This window comes from Medicago sativa, chromosome 1 (assembly GCF_051527215.1).
Source record: "Medicago sativa cultivar Bolivia chromosome 1, Bolivia_mono, whole genome shotgun sequence".
Lineage (NCBI taxonomy): Eukaryota > Viridiplantae > Streptophyta > Magnoliopsida > Fabales > Fabaceae > Medicago > Medicago sativa.
Window position 1 is genome coordinate 12,305,557 of NC_140749.1, and position 19,544 is coordinate 12,325,100.

The window sequence follows — 19,544 nt, forward strand, 5'->3', positions numbered from 1 at the left end:
GCTCATTAATCATTTAAGTTCAAAAGTTCAATTGTTTGTTTAATGATTAAGTAATCTTCGTTAAGTAGTATGAGTATGACGCAGTCCATGCACTTCTTACTTATCGTACATATGTCTACATTCAACGTATCTTCGTATGTCACAAAAAAAGTTCAACGTATATCTTTTAACTAGACAAAATACCAATTTAAAATTATTTCAAAAACAAAAAAAGTTCCTGATTCAAAAAGATATTCTTGGAAAAAAAGAAAAATTAGTTTTGAATCATCGTACTTCCTTAATAAGGAAAAGATAGAATAAAGCTAAATTGTGTATGAAGACATAAAGACAGTTTGATACATAATCAATTTTTTATTTTTTTAAAGGAATTTTTAAATTTTATTTCCTTATTTAAACTAATAATTAAATAAAAACAAAAACCATTACAATCTATATGCTTTTGTTATCTGTTAATGTATGTATTGAGACATGTTTCTTTCCAATGTACATCCACAACTTTATGTTTATTTCCAAATACGTGACATGCTGAATGCCTTTTTTCTTTTTGGAGGATGCTGAATTCCTTTAGCACCAGTATATAAGTATGATATAGTTTGAATCTCTATTAAGAGCTTAATTTGCTTCCTTCAATTTGTAAGAGCATGAATTTTCTTCATTGTTATAGTATTTTTTTATATTGTGATCAATGCCATTTTTTTTTTTAATTCTTATTTATGACTATGATTTGAACTTATCCAATTTATGGGTCGCAAGTTAATGTTCAAATAACATTTGTGATGAATTTATTTATTGAAGGTTGTTTGTAAGGTGCATACAATACAATCATGGTGTTTTGGGTATTTGGCTATGGTTCATTGGTATGGAACCCAGGATTTGAACATGATGAGAAAGTTATTGGTTTTATTAAAGACTATCGAAGTGTTTTTTATTTAGGTAATAATGCAGTCATTGAATTTGAACTTTTTTTTCACCATTTCTTAGAAGAGTTTAATTAGTATGATGTCGAAGTAAAATTATTTTAGACATTCATTCAAAGATACGTTGTCACGTCATTTAATATATTTAAAAACACATAAGTTGTCATATTCATTAATTGATGTGGCAATACATCATTAAATATATATCTAAAATAATTTTACACTAACAGGACATGCTAATTAAACTCTTCTTAGAATTGATATTAATTAGTTCCACTTATCTATAGCATGTATTGACCATCGAGGAACACCTGAGTATACTGCAAGAATATGCACGTTGGAGCATAAAAAAGGAGCAATTTGTGTAAGTTATTTATTTATTTATTATAATTACAATTATTACCATTCCTGGTTTGGTTTTACAAGGTAACTTTGGTTATTTTATATGTCACGCATATTATCAACAGACAACAATGTAACAATGATTGATAAAAATTTGACTATCCATTGTTAGTTTTGGCAGTATTTTTACCATGTCTTGTATTTTTACTTTTCATGATATGCTTTTTTTTTTAATTGTAATACTATGTATATTTTTCCAGTGGGGTGCTGCATTTTGTGTTCGTGGAGGCCCTAAAAAAGAAAAAACGGTTATGAAGGTAACTACTTGCATATAAAACAGTTTCCATGACTAGTCTTTTACCATCACTATGTTTACATTCGTTGTGCCAATAGAAAAATTATGGTTTGATTTACATGGTTAAAATACTGATTATAAGTGGCGGATAAACCTTACCCTATAAACTGTCTTTTGACGTCGAGTGAGGTAGCTCGAATTTTAAGATAATATTAGAGTCTATCATAAATCTATTGTGGTGTGGTGTGAATACACGGTTCAATTTACTATTCTTTGAGCCAACTTTTTCCCTTCTCTTTTTCGTGTAGTATTTGGAGCGGCGAGAATGTGAATATGATCAAAAGACTCTTGTAAACTTCTACAAGGCAAGATTGTAATACATCAAATTTTAATTTTAATTTACCTCTGAATTTTTATTGCTGCTAATTTTCTATTCTTGTTTTCTACAGGAAGGAGATTCATTGAAACCTGCTTTCACAGGAGTAGTAGTGTAAGTTATCAGTCACTTGTGCTACTTTCTAACTTTGTATTGGTTAAATGTTATAACTTATAAGATCACTCAAATCCTAACACAGAACTAATTTCAATATGCAGATTCACATCCACTAATGACAAAAACAACAAATACTACTTAGGACCAGCTCCATTGGAAGATATGGCTAGGTATGTTATTGTACATTAGTTTCTGCTTTTTCATGTGAAAGGGATGTCCTTACTTATGTTTCCTTTCTTCTAATTTACATTTATCAATTCAGGCAAATAGCTACTGCTTCTGGCCCTTGTGGAAACAATAGAGACTACATTTTCCTTCTAGAAAAGGCGATGTATGATATTGGTAAGTTCTTTATCTTGTAGCATGTAGAGCCTGTTAGGATTGGTTTTTCTGAGTTTTTTTTACTGACATATCACATAAGCACTTTTGAGACCGTTTGGAAGAGCTTATGGAAACAACTTATGATTTGTTTGGTAGTTGTTTTTAGTTTCTTTCCATAAGTTCTTCAGGGTAGTGTATGAAAACAGCTTGTAGCTAATATGAAAATATTTTGACTTTTTTTTTTTTAATCTCCTTTTATAGAAATAACTTATATATAAGCAGTTTTACCATAAGCGCTTATGCTACATAAATCTTGCATTTAAAAATGCAGGAACTAGCTTCTTGTATACATGTATGCTAATGAGTTGAGAGATTTCATGTGCAGGACATGAGGATGACATGGTGATAGAACTTGCCAATGAAGTGAGGAAGGTACTTGCAGTTTTGGGAAAAGTACATCCTAATGACAAGAAGTTGTTTGGAAGACTTAAGGCTTTACTCAACATCTTCCACTAATCTACATTGCAAAAACAGAAGTGTAATCCAAAGATCACACAATGACGTTTTCCATGAGCAATTGAATGCCATTTCATTTGTTGCACATACGCATGACAAGCCAGCTGACCGCTACACCAACGCACATCATCAGACAAGATTTCGTACCTCAGTTTCCGAACTCAAAACAGTTGCATCTACAACTATTTGAGTTTAAGGGAGATGTTAAAATGAAACTAACTTGTAATGTGCTTGATCAAAATCATTTCTAATTATTTTGTAAATAGAACAGTGAAATACATGTATTTCTCTTTGCCATTGTTCTTCTCTCGATAACCTAAACATATTAGTTTTACATGCACAATAAAAACACAGCTTTGTAATACACTACTACAGTTTTTTAGTGTTTACAGAAACTTTATAATATACTAAAAAACTAATCTATGAAGTAGGCAACTCCCTGTAACCAAATTTATCGTCTTTCTTTCTGGCCGAATCTTCATGTTTCTCTCCCTCTATGGGTCCATAAGCCCAACAAATAACAAGATAATAGAAGTAGTTAAGAATGCCTAAGAAAGTGAGTAGCCCGTAGTAGTAATTCAAATGTCCCCTATTGATGTTAGTCGATAACCAGCTCTCATTCCCTCCAATACTAGTGACCGTGTCCACAATGCTCACAAGCACAGCTGAAACTACGTCAGAACAAGCTAGTCCCAATGTGAACATAGCCATTGCAAAACTAGACATACTCTTAGGGAAAAAACAGTAGAAAAACTCAACCAGTCCAACTGGTGTGAAAGCTTCGGCGAATCCAAACAAAATAAACTCTGGAGCAAGCCATAAAGCCGACATGTTAATTTCAGCATTAGGTTGGTCCTCGAACCCTTGTTCAATCGCTGCATTTCGTCTCACCGTTTCAACAATAGCTGCTACTGCTTTAGCTACAATTGCAAACAGCATTCCTATCCCAATGCGGACTTTAAAACTGAATCCTCTAGGCCGGCCTGCGTATTTAGCTAGTAGAGGTACTCCTACACGGTCATATAAAGGAATTACTATTGTTAAGGTGAATATCATGATAAGATTGAACGATCCTGCAGGAAAATTGAAATTGCCGAATAACGTCCGGTTCAAAGTTTTGGCTTGAAGAGTAGAAAATGAACTCTGAGTCGCCATCATAAAGATTCCCGTTGACCACATAGGAATGACTCTGAGCAAAGACTTCAGCGACTCCACCTGTTCTATTGTGCATAGGTTCCACGGATTAGAAATTGACCCATCTCGATTTAGATCTGTCTCAGGATTTCTTATTATGCAAGCTTTGTTCAAAAACCTGCATAGGAAGAACATCTTAATTCACACCTTGAAAATATAAATTACGAGGAAATTAGACGCTTTGTGCAATATTTATAACTTATCCATGAGAGCAAAAGCATAATCAGTACCTAAGGCTATCGGTAGGAACAATCAGCTTTGAATCATGACCTTGACAGTAACGATCAGAGTCGTGATCAGGAAGACTAAGTTTTCTGTTCTTGGTTGCCACCACAACTACTCTTGCAAAATTAGTGAGTAAGCTCTCACTTGGCTTCACTTTGATATATAACGGTGAACCAATAACGAAACTGATGACAGATACGAGCATTAGCACAGCAGGTACTCCAAACCCGATTTTCCATCCAAGGTTTTCTTGAATGTAAGCAATCACACTCAACGCGATAATGGTTGAAACTGAAATTGAGGTATAATACCAATTAAAGTAACTATCCAAGAGCCTCCCGTTCCCATCATTGGAATTTCCCTTAATAGTCAATTGCTCTGCTCCAAAGGCTATGGAACAAGGTCTAACACAACCAGCTCCAATGGAAATTAATCCTAAGGAAAGGAACAAAACTGTTTGTTGGGATGATGTAGCAGAATTACAGATTTCAAAGAGTGATGCACAGGTAGGTTTTAGCGCCGGGATCATGGCAGTTAACCACAAAATGGTTAAACCCTGTGGAATATAAGAAATGTTAAAGCAGAATCATTGCATCATAACAGTAACATGAAAAGAATCATTTATCTTGACTAACACTTGCGATGACTAACTTGACGTTCATAATAATCTTTCGCAAACTAATTGATTTTTAAGTATTCATAACTTGACATTCGTAATAATCTTTTATTAAAAAAAAAAAGTATTCAACTTTAAGAACTGATTTGAAATGTTTGCTAACATCTCAACTAAAATGAACGATGATTTCCGATTCCATATTTCCATAAAATTTTGTTTATTCTGGGGACCGGATTAACTTTGCCCCTGCAATTTCAGGGAACATTTTGGGGGGTTTACTCTATAAACTAATGTATTCACCCAAATTTGAATTTGAATCAAACTCCCAAAGGCCTAAATTCATCCCCACCTACAAATTTAGTGCATAATCCAAAAACCACACTTTAGTTCCTAAAAACTTCAAACATTGACCATATTAGTCTTTATGTCTAGAAAGTAGAAACTAATAAGACATTTTTAAAACGTGGGACTTTTATCTTTAATACACCCCATTTGCGCCCAGTGCCAAAAGTGGCCTTATAGCTGGTGACCCAACAGATCTTAGATAGGCTCTAATATCATCTTAGTTTTTTATATTAGACCTAACCCATCCTATAAAAATTAGCTCATAAGCTAAGGATTGTCCACCACTTATAAACACATTCTCAGATCATATCTCATCCAATGTTAGTAGCCAAGATTTGAATTTTGTATCACCTTCTCAACCTCGTTCCGGTGTTGACATACAAATATTTGAAAATTTCAAAGACTATAGTAAGTAATTCAACTTACAAGAAGGCTAGAAAAGGAGCCAATAGTGATGACATTGAAGCGACCCAAGTAAGAATCAGAGAGAAAAGCACCAAAGATGGACAAAACATTGGACATAGCAGACCAAGTAGAAAGAACATAGCTAGCCTTAGCAATAGGCATGTTATATTCATCCCTAAAGTATAATATCATGTTTGGCATTATTCCATAACTTGCCACTTTCTCAAGACACTCATTCACTGCAAAAAAAAAAAACAAACAAAAAAACATCCAAAAGGGTCATCAAATAAACAAAAATTATCAACAAAAAAATTAAAAATTTAATTCATAAGCGTTGGATCTTGATAGAATGAAAGAGTAGAGTACCTATGATAAAGGGCATGGTTCTTAAACCACCCTTTCTGGGTTGAGAAGATGATGAAGAATTGCCATTTTCAATAAGTTTTTCAGTTGTAGCATCATCACTGTTTGTGTACTCCATTTTTTCACTCTTCTTTGCTAGCTAGCTGCTACTTCTTGTTGTTTTAGATGTGAATGAGAATTGAACTCATAGAAAAGATAAGATATTTAGGTAGGTATAGATCGTGGGGATGGAGTGTTTGTTTGATAGTTGACTAAAAATGGAAAGACATAGTTGTACATTTTTCTTTTGTTTATTTCATAAAACAAAGTTTTTTTTTTTTTTTGTTGTCGGACAAAAACAATGAAAGATTTTTGTTATTTTCGCTCCTCGCCGGTCGCGAGGTTTTCTTTTTTTACCTACACGCGGTTCACGAGTTCAATTTACAATACACACATATATATATATATATATATATATATATATATATATATATATATATATATATATTTTTTATATACAATTTTTTTAAGTAGATGGATGATCATCAGAAATTAGGGATGACAATTGGACCCAAACCCAATGGGCATCCGCAAAAAATACTCACGATGGGCGGGTAAATACCCTCATTAATGGGTATGGGTGCGGGCACGGGTAATTACCCTCAAATTTGAACGGGTATGGGCGCAGGTACGGACACTCTAGTACCCACCCTGTCCCATGTCCGCACATTATATAGACTATACCAATAATTTTATTTAATATTAAAGTTATTTAAGTAATCCTAAGTCTTTGATATTTATTATAATATGCACTTGTTTTTTATATTTTAGATGCTTTTTATTTGGTTAAATAATATGATGCGTAATAATTTTTATGTTGATTTAAAAGATTTATGATCATATTTTAATTATGGTGTGATATTTTTTGTTATTTATTATCTTTTTGTTGTGAAAGAGGTGCGGTTACGGACGCTTAGATGCCCATAGGGTATGGGGACGGGCACCATACTTGTTACCCACGAGGGTATGGACCCGGGTACGGGGATTTTTTAGAAACGCGGGATTATTTATAAAAGATTGAAGAATGCAAGATTATTTATAGCCATAAAAAGTTCCTACATTATACCTACAGTCAATGGAAACATTTAAAATGTTTAAAATTCATTAAACAGACCACAAAACGGAGGAACCTTGTTTGCAACGCCACAATCCACATTTTTGGCTTGTTCAAATTGTATAATCCGAATCAGTTCTAGGCTCTGTTAAAACTTGAAGTTTGGAGGGTTTGACAGAGTTCATAATACATGAAATTTAATTTCAACAACGTAAAACAACATAATAAAACACACACAAAATCATGAATCAGTCAAACTTAAATCTTCATATAGTAAGTATATCCATGCAAACCCGGATTTATTCGCAGATCCTGTGCCAAATCAAACTTTTCTGAATATCGTGGAATAATCTGACCAAGGAAGCGTCTAACTCAATCAATCCTTTTGAACTATGCTGACCAAATATAGAGAACATGGTTCTCACGTTGTTGTTATTTAGGAGCTTCACCTAGGTGAACCAGACACTTCCATATGAGTCAACCGACTAACGGCGGTACTCAACACTGTCCACGCTTCTTATATCTCTATGGTTGAAAGACCGTTGTAGTACACTACAGATTTAGATTTCCCTCGTTATAGTACACTAAAACTAGTTTCGTGTTAACATCTACTTGATAAGTGTTCATGATTTTGTAGTTTGGTACGCATATGAACCAAAGACACCAATTTATAGAAGTTTATGTGCATCGTGGACCGTAATTTTTTTTTTTTTTGTACTTCACTAATTCGTATTATAAAATCTGAAATGTTTCAAACCCTCTTGATGACAAAATTTGCCAAGTGCACCAAACCGTTTCCACGTAATAAAGTAGTAAGTAAAATTGTTTCTACATGGATTGTTGTTTTGACTATGTAACTAGCTAGACTTAAAATAGGGGGCGTTTGCAAGTTTGATTTGATTGCGCGAAGCAGTAGAGTTGATTGCAAAAAATTAAAGGTTTTGATTGTAGAATTTTAGCGGTGATTAAGGTGTCTTAATTTGCCGAATTACATGATTTTGCAACACAATACTTTAAAAACACCTATAAATTACTTGGTTTAAGGAAATGACTGAAAAACATGAGCAACTTCTCTAAAACTCCTCTTTACCGATTCAAATCACAACTAAAATGATTAAAAAGCATACTAAAAATAACGTAAGATGACCTATCACCGCAAAAGTATAAGTTTTAACACAGTATTGGACTCGTTCGAATTATATAAGTAGAAACATTGTGAGAATGGTTTCAAATTATAATTTGAGCCAATCCAAAATTTGGATGGTGTCTTGGACAACAAGTGTGACTCATTTAACATGTTTTTTTTTTCCATGACTGGTGAGTTGTGATTGATCACGTTTTTTCACATTCCCTTGACTCATGGTTACACTCTATGACATCATTACCCCTATAAATACCTACCCATTATTCACAAATTCTCATTCCAACTCACACTCTCTCGTTGATCATGCTAGTTTGCCTTCGAGGCACTGGTTAAGGAAGGAAAAAAAGTAAGTTTTAAGTTGCAAATCACACTTTTTAAGCTTTTGAGTTGATTGTACAATATTCAATGTAATTACTACCATATTTGATTCATCAACAATTGACCTTTCATAAAAAAGTCCCTCTCATCTTTTAGAGATAATATGAATGGCTAAAGGACGAAGGTCCACTTTGCAAATTCGCACCAAAGTCATACAAAGTCATACTTAATAATTGATATCATTACTATCCAATATTATTTCCATGAACAGCTTCTTTCACCATAATCTTTGTTCCTTGCTTCACAGTTTACATTTATTCCATCAAGCCAGCTAATTTCTATTCTGGCCATGACTGAAAATATCACAAAGGAATGTCCTTCAAAAATTTACCCTACTGTACAAATTATTGTAAGATACTTAAATATAAGCCATGATCAGCTTTTCTTCTCTGCCAAGACTGCATTAACATCCCCAACACTGTCAATTTTTTTGGGGGTAGCACGCCGGCGAATTTTCAGGTGGCCGAACTTCCCTGCACCGGGTGATGAGCCCTCGAAAAGAAACGGCAAGTAACCGGTAGCTTTTTTGTACCTCTGCTGAACCTGAAATACAAAATTATTGCAGGGTTTAAAATGCTAGTATTCGATGACGCCTCATTTACTAAGACTTTGTATGAATGTTCAATAAAGAAGGACAAGGAATGTAATAAAAAGAATGTTTAAATATGTTTTTGATCTCTGTAAATATATTACCTTTTGCTTTTAATCCCTTTAAACAAAAAATATTTTTTAGTTCTTGCAAATATATCACTTATTACTTTTAGTCCTTTTGTTTTGTTAAGTCCCTAAAATATGTGTTTATGTTGGAATTGATCGGTATAAAAATATTTACAACATTTGATTTTAGTTCCTCAAATATGAACTCCGTAAGGACTGAAATGAATATTGGACATATTTTAGTGTCCAATTCCAACATTATCAAATTTTACATGGATTAAAACAAAATAATAAAGACGAAAAAAACGTGGTATATTTGCATTAACTAAAAACAAAACAAACAAAATACAAAAACCATAAGCAAAAAACGATATATTTGCTGCAAGTACCAAAAATATATTTAAACCTAGAAATAATATAATGGAAAAAGTTGTCTTTTCAATGTCTTGGAAAACAAATCATGCCATCAAGAAAGACACAACTTTAGGTCTCATACAAAGGAACTATGAGGCATAAAATTCAAGATTGAAAACTACAAAAATAATTGGCCCGAAAGAGATATGAAGGATTTCATGATAATGAAAGTAAGATAAATTTATAATAAAATAAAAAATACCTGAAAAATTTGTTCACTGCTCTTGAGACAATTTCGACCGATTACACAAACCGTTCCACCTGAACCGCCACCAGTGATCTTGGCTCCAAATAATGTACCGCCTTCGGCTTTAGATGCTGCACTATGCTGCAATTCTTGTACTAAGTGTACAAGCCTATCTGTTCCATCAGAGCCAAGTCCACAAGCACTGTAGCTGTAGTGGCACTGCAAATGATAGTTTATATTTTTATTATTTTTCTCCTTTTACATTTTTTGTATTCTGAATTCTAGTATCAGATTTTCATTTTAAGTTTTGCAAGAGTATAAGAAATTAAGACATTGCATTGATCAACTGAAGTTGTACATGTACCTGATATAGCAATTCTCCTAAAGAGTTAAGTTGATCAGTTGAACTTGCCGATGTCAGAAGTGATTTGAAGGTCTGCATACCATATTATGGCAAAGGAATTAGGTAAAAAGATGCAACAGTTAGAACAAACAATCAGTTGCGATTAAATTCTGGAATAAAGTCCTAACCTTGACTCGGAAATTTTCATTGATAGGATGTAATGTGGGAGCTCTCACTACGTAAGTACGCTTCTCATCAATAATAGTGACAGGATCATTATGATCTTTATATTCCTTCAAAAATTGACCACCATCAATGGTTTCAGGAAGTGTCTTAGCGTAAAGAGCCATAAATCTGCCAACAAAAATTATAAGAAGGAATTATATAATCACATCAAAATGTAAAGCATGGTAATCGAATTCACAGATTATAAGACGAAATTATCTTATAAAAAATTGTTGGCAATCACGATAACGTCTTTTTTCCAAATAAAGGAGGAAAAAAGATTTACCTGTGAGGTGTTAAATTACATAAGTAATCTAAGGAAGTTTCTTGTTTAAGTAGTTCTATATCATCTTGTTCTACTTCATCAGAGTTCAATCCATTTGCAGCACTCATCTCAGTCAATTCCGTGGAAGCCTTTGACTTTATCATCTTCATACCCATAAAGGTTCCAATTCGGACAGATCCATAATCTGCACCTCCAACACTGAAATATACAACATTTACGGCCATGCCACGCTGCTTTCAAATACAACTTATAAACCAACTTCTGTTCTCTCTTACGTGTGTTTTCACATTATTTACACATACCAAGAAAATAAAAATATTTTTTTTTTTTTTTTTTGCTGAAATCACTTGTCTTTTTTCCAATGATACCCTTAACTGTATATTATCTCATTTCACTTATTTATGTCTTTGTAATACAATAGGTAAGGACTTTTTGACAAAAAAAATAGTTAACATCCGTAAAGCAGACAAAGATATATATATAAAACCAACCTGTGTCTTATTCCGGAATCAATTCCCCAAACCCGGATATGGTTGGGAATTTCGACGAGGCCAACAATCTCTGCAGGCTGCATCAATAACAAACAGTACCATATTGAGTCTGAAGTCTAAAATAATAAGAGAGCGTTGATTTTTGTAGCTTGTAATGATGCAAACCTGGCAAATCATAGCAAGAAGTTTGTTGGCTTCACCGCATGCTGAAGCCATCTGGTCCATAACACCACAAGGAGCTCCTACAATGTGATTCTCCACCTGATGGAAATTGTAAGAGAATGAGTGAAACTAAATCAAGTGAACATGCATGCTACAAATAACACAGGGATTCCATGTTGATCACAATATTGAATAGAGTCTAACCTTCTGGCATAGCAAAGCCAGATCCCTTGAGCCGATATTCAATCCTGAGTTACAAAGACAGAAATTAACATAATCAACATTTTTATTGGAAGAAAAATAGATCTATTAATGTTTAAGTATACATAACATTCAGAATTAAAGATAAAATAAATTATACTATTTTTTATAAAATAGAGAGATGTCAAATACTTATAAACAAATTTGTCTCGCTGAATATCCACGAGAACAATTAGGTTTCCAAAAATAAATGGTTAGGTCATCGTAAATTATTATTAAAATTAAGTGTTATTACCGTGAGAAGCTGCAATAGCAGACATACTAGCGACCTCGACAGATGCAGAAGATGATACACCTTTCCCTTCTGGGACCGCAGATGATACCAGCATGCTGATACTATCCTCAAATTTCACACCCAATTCAGTCATTAAGACCAAAATTGCCCCAGCAACATATGCTGCCCACCTGTGACAGTTAGCCCATAGTCATATTAGCATAACGGAATGCATGAGAAAATGGCTTATGCATATAAAGTGATGCATTAGTGTTACCGACTTTTGGGCTGGATCTTGAGCAAAGTATTTTCTTGCTTTCTCATACGAGATTGGCTTGCCTTCATCCATAAAATCAGACAAATCCATGTCAAAAGTTGGGGCACGATTGCCTAATTCCGAGCCGTATGATACCTGACGTGATCGAGATTAAGTGAAAATGAACATTAGGAAAAGTCATTATCATCTTCATAAAGTGATGACGGTGTCCAATCAATGTGCAATCTTATTTATCAAGATTATTCATTTGTCATGCCTCATAGTTATATGAATGAACTCCAATTAATAGTTGTTAATGTTAGTTAATTTGAAAGTAGTATGTGAAAATTTTATACGTTCTCAAACATACAATTTGCAAGACAGCAGTGTGAGGCCCTCCTTTGTCATTCTGTCTGGCCTCGGCATGTTTCCACAGTCTATGCTTACTCGGATGGACTCTTTGCAAAGCAACATGACAAGCTTCTCTAATTGGCATCTGCAAAAGAGTGAAAAAAAAAGTGAGTTGTTGTCTAAATTGTACAGCACGGTCTATAGTTATTATCATAAATGTCAAACTACATGAAAAAGATGACCGTTGAAACTGTAGGGAATCAAATGCAATGAAAATCAAAATCATAAGCGGACAGAAAATTCAACCTGCAGGACAAGACTACCAGAATAATCAGCAATACCGCCCATTACATCTAACCTTCCAGGAGCTCTCGTAACAAAAATTTCTTCCTGTCACAATTTTACCAAGAATCAGTATTTGAAGTTAATAGATTATGTAATGAAGTGATAACAAGTCAATATTAATAACACATTTTCTTCGGTATTTTTATCTTTATTAGGGTATCTTGTTCCCATTAAAAGATGTAAGTTCAGAGAAAAGAAATTTATAAATTTATAAATTTTGATTTTGAGATGAAATGATTAAGACCTCCCAATTGAAGAGATTAGCTGCAGCCTTGCGCTCTCTCTTTGTATGCTTCACAACCAACTCGGATAAGCTCTGTAAGAATGCCACAGTATCTGGAAGACCTTGAACATCTCCATGAAGAATGTCAAAATCTTCAATGCCCCTAGAAAAATAATATAATGGGGAAAAGAAAATGACAGTTATATTTCCTATTAAGGAACAACCAAGAAAATTATACGCACAGGAAAAAAAAAATTGACACTCACGAATGAAATGCATAGCCTCCAGAATTCACAGGCGAACCAGGTTGTTGGTCTTCAGCGGAAGCGTACCATTCTGGGATAGCAATATCTCGGCCAGGGGCCCTTTGGAGTTGATAACCAAGAACTATTGCATCACGCAATCTTCTCGCTCCACTAAGCTAAACGCCGTTAAGTAAAATTTGAAATGAAAATAAAAGTTTCAACACTTTTGCAATATTTTCAGGAAAACGAATCAATGACAAAATTAACAAAAGCTAACACTGCAACTAGATAGCAATCACAGGGCCTTTACCTTATCCGATGCATAATTTTTTCCAAAAGCTGTCTCCTGAAGGATGTGAGCTGCCACCTGCATTTTCAAAATGTTTTATGAACCAATTTATCAACTCTTTTGGAAATAAATAGAAGCTTCGAAGTTGACACGTAAAACGCTGATCGTAAGGCAGGGAAAGGAACAACCATAGAAGAATATGAACACACAATAGCTTTTTATGCATAGATGTTTACTATCCAGAAAACAAAAGATAAACACTTTAATATTTCAGTTCAAATAACAAAATAGAGGTAATGTGATAAGTGCTAAAAAATAAGTGCCAATGAGTTGGTTAATAAAAGAAAAAGATGATACCTCACCACCATTGATGCCTGTATCATAGCAGGGTTTCAAACTTATCGCACGTTCTAGATAAGGTCTCCAGTGACCGGTGATTAAATCTCTCCTGATCATTTCGACACCACATTGAGAATACTAAAATAAAAAACAAATGATGGTTACTATCTTGTAAGACCTTCAACGGTTAAAAAAAACATTGAAGAGGAGAGCAAAACTTATACAGAAAAAGTCAATAGAATACCTCAAGCATATTTCTCAAAAAAGGTTCTTCATTGAAATAATCTCTACGTACAAAGACAAAGGGACACTTGTATGCCAAGGCTTCACTAACGGTACCATATCCGATTTTTCCTAAAATAATAAAAATTGCAAATTATATACACTGCTACACTTAATTGATATTTGCAATTATGCAAGTTTCATACTAACCAAGCATACAGTCACATGCTGCAATAATGTCGGGCGTATATGCGTCTTTGGCAAGTTTTCTAAAATTTGGCGGAAGGTCCGCGTTGTCGGAAGCACCACAAACCTTGATCATGAAAGCAAGAATTAGATATGACCAAATATATTATGATCAAAATAAATGAATAGCATTTTTAACGAAACAATGGTGGAAGAAGTACCAGGCACAACCAACCAGGAGGTAAGAAATCTTCTTTTATCTTCCATCCTGATGGCTGGAGATAAGACGAGTAATCAGAGACAGAACAACATATTGGAGATAAAATTGAAAAGTATCAAGTTATAAATGACTTAAGATTTACAACAAAGTAGTGTTAGCTAGCAATAATAATCCTGTCAAATATCTTGCTTATAACTTTAAGACTCTGTTACAAATTCATATGATGTGACAAAAAGATGGTAAATAGAATGATGTATGAATATGAGCACTGCAGATTTTACAGGATATGAAGATCTAAAGCGTGCAAGACCAACTCATGGGATGATGCCATAATTTTGTCCGGAGTCCGGACCAGTCCATAGCGCATAACTCACACGAGTTGCTTATGCCAACAATTGGTCCGGACTCACATGAGTCCGGACCAGTCCACAGGTACAGTTTTAAAACCCCGTAATCACAGCTAAAATAATGTATCGGAGAGTATATGAATACAATGTAGCCATTGTTTTGTTGAAATACTTTCCATTCCCACCAAACTAGTAATCAAGCTTGCCAAAATGCCAAATTGACTTATGAGAACCTTGAAGCAAAACCAAAACATGCCACCAATCTGAGATTCAAATGAAGAAAACACACTGTTGCAAAATTGCAGCATTCAAGACAGTGTTGTTAAATAGTGGCGCTGTAACATAGAATTTGAACAAATTGTTACTGTTCCGCTATATTATTTAGTTCAAAATATTATCAAACAGTGGCTTTAGCAGGCTGTAACACTGTCGCATAGCGGAGTTTGAATAAACTGCTGTGTTTTTGCGGTCCGCGATTGACAACACTGATTCTAGAGTTCAAGTGCTCGAGTAATACAACAATAAGAAGGGATGAGATACCAAATAGAAGCATCTTCTATCATCCATGAATGTAAAAACTATTATAAAATTCCGGTTTTAAAAGAGGGGATCTAGGCAATCACCTGGCCACCAAAGTTGAGAATAACGAGCTTCACACCATCTGGTACGTTGAGTTCCTTCCTTACCTTCAACAAGCGAAATTCCAAGCATGTAGATTAGGAGTTAAATCACACTATGGAATAGATCCATTGTGGTTTGGGAGGTAATACCTCTTTTGCAGATTTGTGTAGCCTCCTCACCACCAAAGGGACATCAATAACATCGCGAAAAGCAGGCACTGCAAATATCGGAGATGCCACAATTCAAGTTAATCATTAATTAAGGTCGGCACTGTCTCAAATAATGCTAGGTTATGAACATGAAATTATGTAAACATTTACATACTTGGGCAATATCCCGGGAGACGAATAAGGAACTCGCAATGGGAATAATCCTCAGCTATCTGCATCAGTGTAAAATATCGATATTTGCCACTAATTATATACAAGACTAAATGCTGGGCATAATTACTTCTAAACATAATCAGTTATTTATAAACAAATATCAACACAAACAAACAGTAATGAAACTCTCACTCAAAAGAAATGACTGGCTTCAGCAATAAGCCAACCAACACACAAAAGACCGAGGATTATCAAGAGAGCACAAATTATGCTATTTGATTCACGTCTCATTCATATGATTAGAACAACAAAATATCATTTGATATAAGATGAACAAGCAAATTTTAACATTTCTCTCAAAAGAACAAACAATGGAACAAGACAACTTCATATTAAGATTATTGTCACCTGCCAAACTATTGAACGATGATGAAGTCCAGCAGCCATGACGTACTCTGCATAGATGAAGTCCCAACTGAAAAAACAAAGATATGCAATGAGGGTAGTACAGACACTTCACAAAGACACGGACACACACATAAAGAACGAAAAAAATGAAGAGTATATACTTCTATCATAATAACATCATTGAAAAATACTAGTGTATATACTTCCTTCCTATGTTGGTTTTACCATGCACATAATATTTTTAAGTAATCAAAGAGAAATAACACTAAGAAGAAAAAATGATAGTCTACATGAGTTACCTGAAATTTGTCACACAGACAGAGCGAATGCCAGCATCTGCTGCCGCACGACATGCAACCGGAACAACATCGGAGACCTGTTTTCTCAAATCAATTCAAAGTTACTCTAAGCAGAAATTAAAATCACAATATCATTTTTTTTCTGCTTGTTGGTCCTTAGTCATATGATGGTTTCCCTTCAATTTGACTTGCATCCGCTCAAACAATCTTATTTATTAATTATACTTACTGTTTCTATTTCAAATTAACAAGGGAAATTTCATATACCACTAAGTCGGCTTTGATTGAGTTCAGCCATTCGGTTTCTGATGTCAAGATTTGAGCTCGGGGCTTCACTGCTGTTTCAGAATACTACCATAGCCAAATACAAAACAAGGGATCAGCAACACAGAGAAACATTGTTGAATAAACTATTTCAAAGCATTACAGCTATGAACAATCAAATTCGCAATGACATTTCAAATTACCTTCTCCAAAGAAGCAAGGCGATCGACGGTCAAAGCATCTGCCTGAACAGCTCCACAGTCCAAAAGCACCTATTTTGTACAAATGGATAAATAAGTGCTTCAAAAACGGTCTCTTTAATTAGTACAATAAAGCATTATACTCAAACTACACTGAAGTGAAACTCTGAGAATACTAATTCTCACAAACAGTTAAAAGCAAATTCACTGAACGTGCAAGAAACCGTAATCACAAGCTACACGGATAGGCTTTAAGGACGGAAACCCTCTCTGGCAAGTCTCTTTACATCCCTTATCCATCTAATGAATTCTCTCCCTCTCTCGCTCTTTTTTTCCTCACTCTTTCTCATAGATATGAACATACCCCCAGCTAAGATCACCTATTGTGTTTTCTCTCTTTCTCTATCTTTTCCAAGCTGTTGCACTCTGCAGCAGCATAATGGAGACGATCCAACCTCTAGACTATGGACTTGGATCCTCTCCATAAAATCTCAGTCGTTAGAGTAATCTAACGACCAAGAGAGCCATTAGCCATTAGATTAATCAAATGACTGAGATTTGACTAACACTTTTTAGCCAATACTTTTTCCTTATCAAAAACATATTCAATAGTAATAATTTGATTATACTACGAACCTACAAAGCACAAACACTTCTCGGATTAGGTGTGTCCTGGTGTCGGACACGCTTATGTGTCCAAACACGACCTAGACACATTATGTCATTTTCTCAAATTATCATCGGTGTCAACATGTCTGTGTCAGTGTCGTGTCCGGTTTCCGTGATTCATAGCTATTAGAATGAAACTTTATATTAAAAATTCACATTACTGTATATCCTTTAAAATTGAAAAATACAAATGAATGAATGAATGAAAACACAAACTCACCTTGCGAATGAATAATCTAGGAGACTTAATTTCAGATGTGAAAACAAAATCAGGAGCACCAGTTACCAAATGCACATCATGTCCTGCATCGATCAAATGCCTTGCCACCTACACATTCATTCCAATTCAAAATTCAATAACATCTAAAACAAAATGATCCCTTCAAATCAATTTTGTCCCTCTTTTATGAAATTGAAAACCCAAAATCAAAATTGAATTTTTTTTATTGATCCAATGACCCATTTAGCTAAAAACAATGAAAAACCAAAAATTGGGATGAATTGAGAAGAATTTTTTTTTTTTACCTCTGTGACACGAGTGGCATGTCCAAAACCATGACCAGTAATGTAATAAGCAAAAACAAGATGTTTTCTAGAAGATGAAACTGCACCACTTTCTTGATCAATTCTCATGTTGATGTTTTTTTAATTAATCAATAGAAGAAACAGAAGAATGAGAGTGTTATATACTAATGTTTTGTTTTTTGGTCTCTAGTGTTGAAGATTAGAAGATAAACTAAATTAATATTTATAGTTATAATTGATGGTTAAGCATGCCTCTTCAAAAAATTGATGGTTAAGCATATTATTAGCTTGTTAATTATTTTCTAAATTTGAGAATGATGGTAGCAACAGTAGTAATGATTGATGATGAAAACGATGACTAGGTTGTTACATAGGATATGGATAAAGTTAGAGAAGAGGATTGAGTTGCGTGAAAGACTTGTTCCAAAATTGGATTTCACTTGCATACTACTAGGAGGAGAGTGTTTCAAATTGGATGGATGATTAGGATTAAATTTGTTAACAATTATCTGTAGGAGAATTTATTTTTATAAAAATTCAATATCATCTTGCTCGGCCGAAGAAATTAATAGTATCTCATATCTCAGTATGATGAGCTTGGTAATGCAAGTTTGAGATCTAAGTAGGATCATTAAAATATCTGAACGTAATGTTTTTTTACATGGTATTAGTCCGAGTATCATTTTCTAACTTTTTTTATACTTCATTTTATAAGTTTATTTTAAGAGAAAATTCCTCTGTCTTCCTAGTTCCTATCATATTTTTTTTGTTATGTTATCCTTAAAATTTGAGTGATATTTTGAGATAATTTATTTGAGTGATATTTTGAGATAATTTTTTTTACTAATAGATCAATTGTTTTTAGGGGATTAATAGATCAATTATTGTGGTGTGGAATAAATACGCTTTGTATTTAGAAATTTGTTGACCAAGGGAATAAGATATCCATTAAAAATGTGAGAAGAATGGGTTTAACATTAAGAGAGGGTTGTAAGAGCATTATCAATGAGAGTGTCATAAAGGTTTCATATGTTGATGAACTTGCATCTTATTTTTTTCAGCTCATTGAAGAAACCATCATGTGGTAAAATGGATGTCATAAAAATTGCTGAAATATTTTAAATAAGATACGATATGAATAACATTGAATACGGATATAAAAAATAAAATTATAATGTGAGTTGTTTAAGGGTTGTATAATTTTTTACTATTAAAGTAAAGAGCAATGCTATATCTCTAGAAAAAAAACATCAAGAATTCTTCAAGAATAAAAAGCAACCAATCACAATGCACTATTTGCCACAATTCAAGGAGGTGTGACTGAA

General features: G+C 33.9%; 3 protein-coding genes across 3 annotated transcripts; 1 reads left to right on the forward strand and 2 right to left on the reverse strand.

The window, feature by feature from the left end:
* Positions 1–824: 824 nt before the first annotated feature.
* Positions 825–2,984, forward strand: LOC146952735 (gamma-glutamylcyclotransferase 2-2-like). Its single transcript, XM_085705089.1, has 8 exons — positions 825–933; positions 1,205–1,281; positions 1,520–1,576; positions 1,863–1,919; positions 2,004–2,044; positions 2,149–2,217; positions 2,310–2,389; positions 2,754–2,984. Exons 1-8 carry the CDS (start codon positions 825–827, stop codon positions 2,882–2,884), a joined length of 621 nt encoding a protein of 206 aa, XP_085561215.1. The 3' UTR covers positions 2,885–2,984.
* Positions 2,985–3,112: 128 nt separating this feature from the next.
* LOC146952736 (protein NRT1/ PTR FAMILY 1.2-like) lies at positions 3,113–6,301 on the reverse strand. Its single transcript, XM_085705078.1, has 4 exons — positions 6,036–6,301; positions 5,691–5,908; positions 4,309–4,859; positions 3,113–4,196 (listed from the first exon to the last, which is right to left on the reverse strand). The coding sequence occupies exons 1-4, from the start codon at positions 6,148–6,150 to the stop codon at positions 3,305–3,307; spliced, it is 1,776 nt and encodes a 591-aa protein (XP_085561204.1). The 5' UTR covers positions 6,151–6,301; the 3' UTR covers positions 3,113–3,304.
* Positions 6,302–8,797: 2,496 nt separating this feature from the next.
* On the reverse strand, positions 8,798–18,538 carry LOC146952737 (L-arabinokinase-like). Its single transcript, XM_085705100.1, has 28 exons — positions 18,220–18,538; positions 17,915–18,022; positions 17,029–17,097; positions 16,829–16,912; positions 16,562–16,638; positions 16,263–16,329; positions 15,856–15,913; positions 15,681–15,748; positions 15,534–15,596; positions 14,565–14,618; positions 14,368–14,470; positions 14,180–14,289; positions 13,954–14,073; positions 13,618–13,674; positions 13,329–13,483; positions 13,084–13,225; positions 12,801–12,884; positions 12,514–12,639; positions 12,169–12,299; positions 11,909–12,078; positions 11,617–11,660; positions 11,416–11,511; positions 11,251–11,327; positions 10,760–10,957; positions 10,437–10,602; positions 10,270–10,341; positions 9,921–10,124; positions 8,798–9,190 (listed from the first exon to the last, which is right to left on the reverse strand). The coding sequence occupies exons 1-28, from the start codon at positions 18,325–18,327 to the stop codon at positions 9,023–9,025; spliced, it is 2,979 nt and encodes a 992-aa protein (XP_085561226.1). The 5' UTR covers positions 18,328–18,538; the 3' UTR covers positions 8,798–9,022.
* Positions 18,539–19,544: the final 1,006 nt, after the last annotated feature.

Coding starts and splice junctions, on each gene's coding strand:
- LOC146952735 (XM_085705089.1), top strand. CDS start 825: ATGGTGTTTTGGGTATTTGGCTATGGTTCATTGGTATGGAACCCAGGA. Junction 1,282..1,519: donor ATAAAAAAGGAGCAATTTGT/GTAAGTTATTTA, acceptor ATATTTTTCCAG/TGGGGTGCTGCATTTTGTGT. Junction 1,920..2,003: donor CTCTTGTAAACTTCTACAAG/GCAAGATTGTAA, acceptor TGTTTTCTACAG/GAAGGAGATTCATTGAAACC.
- LOC146952736 (XM_085705078.1), bottom strand. CDS start 6,150: ATGGAGTACACAAACAGTGATGATGCTACAACTGAAAAACTTATTGAA. Junction 5,909..6,035: donor AACCATGCCCTTTATCATAG/GTACTCTACTCT, acceptor TTTTTTTTGCAG/TGAATGAGTGTCTTGAGAAA. Junction 4,197..4,308: donor GTTCCTACCGATAGCCTTAG/GTACTGATTATG, acceptor CTTCCTATGCAG/GTTTTTGAACAAAGCTTGCA.
- LOC146952737 (XM_085705100.1), bottom strand. CDS start 18,327: ATGAGAATTGATCAAGAAAGTGGTGCAGTTTCATCTTCTAGAAAACAT. Junction 14,290..14,367: donor AGCATGTGACTGTATGCTTG/GTTAGTATGAAA, acceptor TTATTATTTTAG/GAAAAATCGGATATGGTACC. Junction 10,603..10,759: donor TGTAATTTAACACCTCACAG/GTAAATCTTTTT, acceptor TTTTGTTGGCAG/ATTTATGGCTCTTTACGCTA.